General features: G+C 36.6%; 1 protein-coding gene across 1 annotated transcript; it reads right to left on the bottom strand.

Moving 5' to 3' along the window:
- Nucleotides 1-1,375: 1,375 nt before the first annotated feature.
- On the bottom strand, nt 1,376-8,584 carry LOC121428160 (protein C3orf33 homolog). The gene is made up of 6 exons (XM_041624754.1): nt 8,338-8,584; nt 6,808-7,069; nt 6,258-6,317; nt 4,922-5,078; nt 3,998-4,152; nt 1,376-3,466 (listed from the first exon to the last, which is right to left on the bottom strand). The coding sequence occupies exons 2-6, from the start codon at nt 7,000-7,002 to the stop codon at nt 3,125-3,127; spliced, it is 909 nt and encodes a 302-aa protein (XP_041480688.1). The 5' UTR covers nt 7,003-7,069; nt 8,338-8,584; the 3' UTR covers nt 1,376-3,124.

Here is an 8,584-nt window from a genome sequence, read left to right as displayed (position 1 = left end):
ATGACGTCATTTGGTACATGCTTCAGGTGAGATGAAAATCCGTGGGCAGATACAGTCGTATTGCTCCATGTTATCTCCATGTAATAACAACAATCGGAAAAAAAAAAAACTTTCGAAAAAAGGCGCACCCAATTTGACTTTGCTTTACAATGCAAAGCCAGCTGGAGATCATGATTTGCTCTGAAAAGCCAAGTATAAACAGCACTCTTAGAACCATGTTTATGATCGACGTTTGAAATCGCTGATTCTGTCCTCGCAATGGAAGCATAAACACACCCAAATATACTGATGATAACCCCTTCAAATAAGGAAAATTGCCATATTATTAAAGTGAAGATACTCCTTTTATTCATACCTTTATCATATACATACATGTACATATTGTGAAAAACGTATTCATCTTTGCAACTCCTATTAATGCTTTTATTCTCTTCCATTGGAATTTCATTTTTTGTTTAAATGTATAACGTCAAGTAATCCTAGATACCAATTAAGGAGAAGAGAATAAAGAAAGTTTGTGATTGTAATGCCAAGAAACATCTCATTCATATTCATCTCGAGTTTTAAATTGCCTCCTTTTTTAATCCCATAATGATACCAAAGCACTGAGCACCAAAATAGGTAGACTATCATAGTCGGGGTAATATCGGAGTGCCCTGAGCACCTAACAAGGTAGATACACATCCTATTCTATTTTTCAAATGAAGAATTCAATCAAAATGTCAATCAAAAGTTAAAATACTCTTTTTATTCATACCTCTATCACACAGTTGTATATACGTATATATATGTGGAAAGGGGTTTCATCTTTTCAACCCCAATTAATGCTTTTATCCTCTTCCATTGGAATTTTGTTTAACAAAAATGTATAACTTCAAGTAATCCTATGATACAAATCATAAGACTTAAGGGGGGGGAGTCAAATATATTGCTGTTCACACACGTGACCAATAAATTTCCAAACACCCCCTAAACGATCTTTTCTCTGTGTGCAAAATAACCCCCTGAACAAGCTTTTCGCGGGCTTTATTTACACATTTTGGCCCCTAAACAAGATGTCGCCAAAATATGACCTCGGGGGGGGGGGGGGAGAGAAAAGGCTTGGAAAAAAACATACCCTAAACACCTTTGGCTAGTCTTGGAAAAAAAGCTTTGGGGAAAAAAAACATACCCTAAATACATTTGACCCCGCAATGGACCATTGACCAGTTTTTCAAAACCACACTTGGCTATCCAGAATTTAACTTAAACCACAAATAAAAAAAAACATGGGCTGAATTAGTACATTGTTATAATTGTGGGTTCAAGGGATGTCATGATGACTTAAATTGTAATCTTATGATTTTTCAACTTTGAAAAAAAAATCATTTGGGTTAATTCCCTTTAATTTTTTTCACAAGAAGTCTCATATTACTTCCTATTCAATTCATGAAGCAATGATCTAGAAAGTTTTAATTTCATATAAAGGGTATTGTGGCTGGATGTCCATAGATGTAACTACACACTCACCTGAACAAAGGAAATACGTTCAAAGTTTAATGATTGAAAGAGAGATGAAAAGTACAATGAATTTAATAATTCACACAAAGATAATACATGTCATTATGCAGGTATAAACAACAAGGCAAGAAAGATGACAATTAGTACATTATAAAAAAAAATCATTCCCAGCTCCTCTCCCCACCTCATTTTACAAAATGATGTATGGAATAAAAATTTAATGTACATAGGTATCATCTTGGTATACCAAAATTAAAATAACAAATACTGTTGTATCAAACATAAGAATTTATAATTCATTTACCACCGGTATAATGGGTGATTTCTGGTTCAATGTTGGTGTTGAGAGCGTAAAAAACCTGCCGAACCGAGCTCCAACACCGAGCTAGGTTCAGAGGAACGACACCGATTGCGTTATCGATAGCACATGACATCACTCCTCTGCAATGCGCTGCTAACTCAAAGTGAAATTGGAGAGAAATGCATTAAATTCAGAACAGAATACCAACCAATGCTTTAATAAATTCAAGTATTCGAAAGAGTGATCATTATTCTTCATCAAAATATATATAAAGCTCAAATGATTTACACTCAACTTAACTGTAAAAGCTAATTTTAAAGCGATGTTCATTATGTTTGCCGCCTGTTCATGAGCTTGAGATTGCCAACACCAACACCGAACTTGAAATCATGTTTTTCCCAATCCCTGGGGGTTGGTGAATGGGGAAATTGCACGTAAATCATCAACACCAGCCGCAGTGCTGGGTTCAGCAGACAACATTCAACACCAGCCTTCAACAAGAAATGCTGGAAATACGTCATATTTTCCAAGGTCAATCCAAACACCAGCCTCATTTCAAGTACAGTATTGTGGCTGGTGTTGGTGTTGTCACAACAAAAACATCAGATTGCAACACCGTTCTTGAAATCACCCATTATATTTGGTTTTTTGTGGAAGCCAAATTAGTGTGTTTCAGATATAGACCGATAAAGAATTTAATCAAATCTGATCCCATGTTAACATAAAATAATATTTTTTTTTGAAAGAACAGATTTTCTTTCAGAATACATCCACAATTTATTGAATAGAACAACCAAGATGCTTGAAATAGAATACAAATGCATTGTGAAATAAATAATGACATGAAAGCAAGAGCCTTTCCATAAATTATCAAAACTTTCATGATACAGATTGTTCAGGTTACTTTGAAGAATGAGAGAAGAGGTGGGTTTACACAAGTTGATATTTTCCCCAGACCTCAGGACATCATGCATGTATGGCTCGTTGATCTGTTTGTATAGGAAATTACAAGTTATAAATGGCTGTCCTCAGGAATAGTGGTCTTTCTGGACCAACAGTATGGACTACCACTAACCTGGCAGCTAACTGACAAGCCCCCTCTGCTCGAGATTGATTCAACAATTCTTTGAACTCTTCTGGGTGCCATTTGATGACTTCACCAACCCGTGATTATGTTGACCTAATAGCAGCCATGTTAGCTGCGGTAAGTCTTCATGGTGACAACCAATCTCTCCTACAAGGGGAGAGATAGCAGTAGAATCCACCCTGGATACATAGACCACTTTCAAAGCTCCTGAAGAGGTTCTTCTGCCAGAGGAAGAGTCAACCATTCTTTGAACCCTTCTTAGGCCACCTGACCAATGCACCCAACCTCGCTGTCGCCGATTTAACAGCATTCACGCCCGCTGACAGAGGCTTCAAGGTGGATACCATTCTTTCCTTCAATCCATCCTTCATCTCTCCGATTCTCTCGTTCATTCTCTCCCTGAGAGGAGGCTTGGCCCAGATTCCCTTGGACCTTTTCTCAGCGTACAGCTCTGCCTTGGATAGTCTTTGGATTAGCTTGACTGTCGTTGGGTGGAGTGCGATCGATGGGTGGGCTGGCTTGACTTGAGCAAAGCCTTGCTTTACCAGTGTCTCATTTACCATAAATGAGAACAGGTTCTATAGGAGTGGGGGGAGAGAGACAGACAGACAGACAAAAATAGACAGAGAGACAGAGGGGAGGGGTGGCAGAAGCACAAGAAGAAAATAGAGTAGATAACAAGGAAGTAGAGGAGAAGAGGAAGAGAAAAATATAAAATAAAAAAAATAATCCAATAAAACATTTTATTTTGAATTATCAACACCATAACAATTTAAGAACATACTGTAGACATGTCATGAAGTAAGAAATTGAAATAATGACCAACCAACATTTTGGGGAGATTTGAAAACCAAAACTGACAAAATATTTTAACTGTACGTGTAATTGTGAAAATGTAAGACCTGTGAATTTCATGGAGGAAAAATTAATTTACAGCTGTTTTCAAACTAATAAAAAAATCATAATAATAATAATAAACAGTTCTTGTATAGCGCATATCACAATTATGAATAATGTCTCTATGATAATATCAATATACAAAACTTTAAACCATACAACAACACTCCTTGTTAAAAAACATCAGTGTGGAAAATTGTATGGAGAAATACCTTTCTCCTTTTGACGATGCATTCCAGTTGTTTTTCCTCATTCACGGCGAGTAGTCTGAACCAGATAATGGAGTCAAGAGGAGTCAATGTGACCAGGTTGGTCAAACCAGCCTCAGAAAGACTGACTCCTGCTAGACATACAGGTAACAGAGGATCTGAAGATAAAGGGAGATGATGATGATAATAATAATAACAACAATTATCAATGATAAAAATAATGATAATAATAATAAAAATTACGTTAGCAATTTCAATTCATTCAGCCTATATATGTAAGCCTTTTATATTGTGCTGGGTTTGACATTAAATGATATTACCCTGGCTATAGCCGAGTTAACATTAAACACACTAAAGCATTCAAGGAATAAATCCTAAATGGTACCCACTTACTTCACCCAGGTTGAGTGCAGCATATAGTGTATGAATTTCTTGCAGTAGGATATCAACTAGTTGAAATATATGATGTAGAATCAGGAGGCTGATTCAAAAGAAGTGGAAATTAACTTACCGGTAATCAAATTTAATCAATTTTGTAAAATTTGATTTATCTTCAACTTTTTAAAATCAGTAATGTAGCCATCGTTCAATTAGGTGGTCATCATGGTCCTGTGGTTATGACTTACCGGTACCTCTTTAAATTTAAGGGACGTGGGTTCGATTCCAATCCACTGGGTGTTTGCTTTCAGCAACAAATTTATCCACATCATGCTTCACTCAACCCAGGTTAGGTGAATGGGTACCCAACAGGATTAATTCCTTGAATGCTCAACGCTTGGTCAAGGGAGCCATGCTAAAGCAGAGGTAGTAATAACATATTCATATTCAGCAGCTCCAGCTAACAAAACAGTTTTTCAGAACTGAAGTGGCTACCCTCTGTAAAATATGACATTATAAATGTTACCTCAATCTATGCTCTGTACTGACCTTGACGTCCATTGATCTTTCCTTTGATCCCTTGAAGAATAGGAAGGTGTTCAACCATGATGTGATGACCCTCATGACCTCTGACCTTTCCTCTAAGGGTCATCTGCTTTCTGATAAACTCTTCCGGTATATCGGACACAGAGCGGAACATCTTCATCTAACAAGTAAAATTTATTGGGTATATGCTAAACTTTAGTCCAATAGAGATTCACTTAATTCCAGTATTAATGCAAACTAAAAATATTATATCATGATAACGATAAAACAATCTCATGAACGCTTCCGCGACCATCATGAAGCAAGAAAGCTTGCATATTGCAAATAAAATGATTTTAGTTTACATTTTAATTGTAATTATAATAAACAATGTTTATTTATAAAGCACTTTTTGCAAAGAATGTCTCCATTTGCTTAAATTTGATTGCAAGTTTGTGTAAATGTTCTGAACTATATGAATGTATAATAAATATCATAAGCAAGACCACTTACATAGCAGTCAAACAAATTTTGGAACCAAATTGCGATGCAGCAACAGAAAACTTTTTCCCTGCCACACCCCCCATCATTCTTCCTGTCCATTAATGGAAGGAATTTCTATCCAACAACTTAATAATTAACATCATTTATATAGCGCTTATCACAAAGAATGTCTCTAAGCGCTTAAAGTGATTGGTTAACATTGGTTTGACTTTAAAAAAATCTGAGCTAGAAGGTCACACTTGTCACCTGTGTCTGTGATATGTTACAAAATATGCCCAGAAAAAAATTGCGTTCGAAAATAATTATTAAGTGCTTCAAAAATTGAAATATAAAGTGACCGGAAACACCATCTTAATTTCATCCCATACACTTATGTGTACTATTTAGGCATCTATAGCTTTTCATTCCCAATAATGGTTGTTTTCAGGGTTTATTAGTTCTAATACATGCACTTGTACACATGTTTCATCTTGGTTTGAGAATTTTTTAAGCCGGCTGCTCACAAAGTTAAACAATATCTTTAAGGAAAATAAATAGGAAGACAAGAAATTTCGGCTAAAATTGAAAGTAGACAGTTGAAGCTGCATATGCTACGGACGATCTATTTAACAAAAAGGTGAGTTTTTAACATAGATTTGAATTTGTCAGTTGAGTCTGCTTGTTTTATGCTCTGAGATAGGTTGTTCCAAAGTTGAGGGGATGCTGAACAAAAAGATCGGGAACCATTAGACTGGGTGTTGATGGCAGGAACTTCTAGGAATGAGTTTCTGCTTGAGTGCAAGTTGCGGGAGGGTAAGTATTCTGATATTAACTGTTGAAGATAGACTGGAGCAGATTTTATCAAACAGAGACTTACCACTCTAATGCTTCTTCCAATGAGAACAAGGCCAGCCACCCCAACCAGAGCAACACCGATCTGAAATGGGATGATGAAAAAAAGAGGAAATTCAATATCCATGAGTAAATCAGTATTCAACTTGTCTTTAATAATTGCATAATAGTTTGGTACCAAAAACAAAAACAAAACATAACACTGAGAAAATTGAACATTTGAAAAAATCAATTCCCTTGCTAGATTCATGACAATGTTTGAGAAGTTTGAGTTTTAAGCATTGGTCATGCCCCCCTTCCACACACACACAGCAAAGAATATGTATACACACACACACACACACATATATATATATATATATAGATAGATAGATATATAGCACTTAAAGTTTCCACTGAGGTCAATGCAACATTTGAAATCCATAAAAGGAACAAGCCTAAAGAAATAGCTAAACCTCCCTACCCCCCCCCCTCCCCTCAAAGATTTTCCTTTCTGGTATCTGTGAGACTGTGATAGCCGGCTGTATTAACCCTTCTTTATTGTGAACAGATATCAATAGGGTCTACATACTTACCCTCAGAGATTGTAAGTGACGATCTAAGAAATCTGTGACTTGTCCAAAGACGTTCATTGGCTGATGAGATGATGGTTCATTTGTTTCCATGGCTACCAAATGAGCAGGTTGTGTTGCTATCGGAGACGTGCATGTCTTTGATGATGGAGTTAAAGGCAGGGGTGATTGCAACGATGACGATTCTTTTGACGCCATGAGAGAGGTGGGTCAATCATCAGACTTCACAAGTCCTCTTTTTAAATGTTCAATGGCTGTGGACTCCCTGTTTGAAAATAAAGTCACTGTATGTATGAGAACAACATATGATTTTTCTTTTTTAAATAATTAATTATGAAGAGTAATATACATGTAGTCTTTTTTTATTTATATCATATGTGTGCTGCTTCAAGATGCTGATAACAGACATATTATTTGTACGCATGCTAATGTGGAGACTTCTGTGTATTCTATAAATAGTTTACAAATAACATCAATAGTTGCTTGTTAAATTAAAGAAAAGATTCTTGACTACTGCACTGCAATGTCCTCAAAACGTCATCCTTTCTCTGGGTCAATTATAAACATTTGATTGTCAAAGATTGAATACTGTAGCATATATGCTTGGTTTGGTTTGGTTTTATTTACCGTATAAAAATCACAATAAAATACATTGCACAAGATATGATATTAAATATAAATATATAAACATGCACATAAAAATATACGGATGGATCACTCTATTCAGAGCCATTGATATGATGGCTCTGTTCTTCCTAGAGGTCCAGTCAAGGTTGAGTAATTTAAATATTCCTGTTTTCGTTGACAAAACAATTAAGGATGACATTTTGGCCAAATGTTTTATAATTAATCAAGTCAAGAAGCTTCTTAATTCCTTGATGCAATCGTGCTGTGGAATGCTCTAAGACCAGGTCAGGGGAGAAAAGGGGGAGGAAAGAGGGAGGGGAGGAGGGGGAAGGAGAGGGAGAAGAAGGAAGGGCCAGAGAAAGAGAGGGGAAGGAGGGGAGCAGAAGGTAGGGAGAAGAGGAGGTGGAGAAAAGCAACTGGAGAAGGGGAGGACAGGGAAAGGTGAAGAGGAAGGAGGGGCGGAGAAATAGGATTAGAAAATATCTTGATCTACCTTTCAAATTATCAACAGTCTTCATGCTTTTTAGTTACCATAATAGCTTTATACCCTTTTAGTGTTTGTCTTCTTTTTCGTTTTTGTCACAATCTTGCCAAACAGACTATTTGCCAGTATCAATCTGAATCATGATGTAATCACAATAATTTCCACTGATTCAACTCTTCCAGAATCTTGGGTAAATGATAATCAATAGTAGAATGTTTAGTTCAGTCCCTAACATATCGTCCAATCATTTGACTCCGATAATCGACTTCAAACTTCAGCTTACACACACATAAGTCGGTACATGGGACTGTGATGTTTTTTTTATTGTAAACCTAAATTGTCACTTTTATTTAACGGACCTCTTACAAAAATAGTCACATAAACGAAACAACATACTCTTCTTTCTCTGACAAGAAATTTACCTTCTTACGAATAAGCCTCAGAGTCTGCTAAGCTTTCCAGCTTCTTCCGAGTTTCGCATCTCGAATAAGAAAACAACGCTAGCAGACGCTTACCGCCGCGGCGCCACAAAGTCGGTCTCTCGTACGTTAAAAGATTCTCTGTCCTTTCAAAGGGGCGGTGCTAGTTTATATGGCGTAGCCCTACAGATGGGGGTGGGGGGCAAAAAAATCACCACCGATGAAAAGAGAACAGGAAAGGGAGAAGGGC

This window comes from Lytechinus variegatus, chromosome 14 (genome assembly GCF_018143015.1).
Source record: "Lytechinus variegatus isolate NC3 chromosome 14, Lvar_3.0, whole genome shotgun sequence".
NCBI classification, from domain to species: Eukaryota; Metazoa; Echinodermata; class Echinoidea; order Temnopleuroida; family Toxopneustidae; genus Lytechinus; species Lytechinus variegatus.
This window is presented reverse-complemented; position numbering and strand designations above follow the sequence as displayed.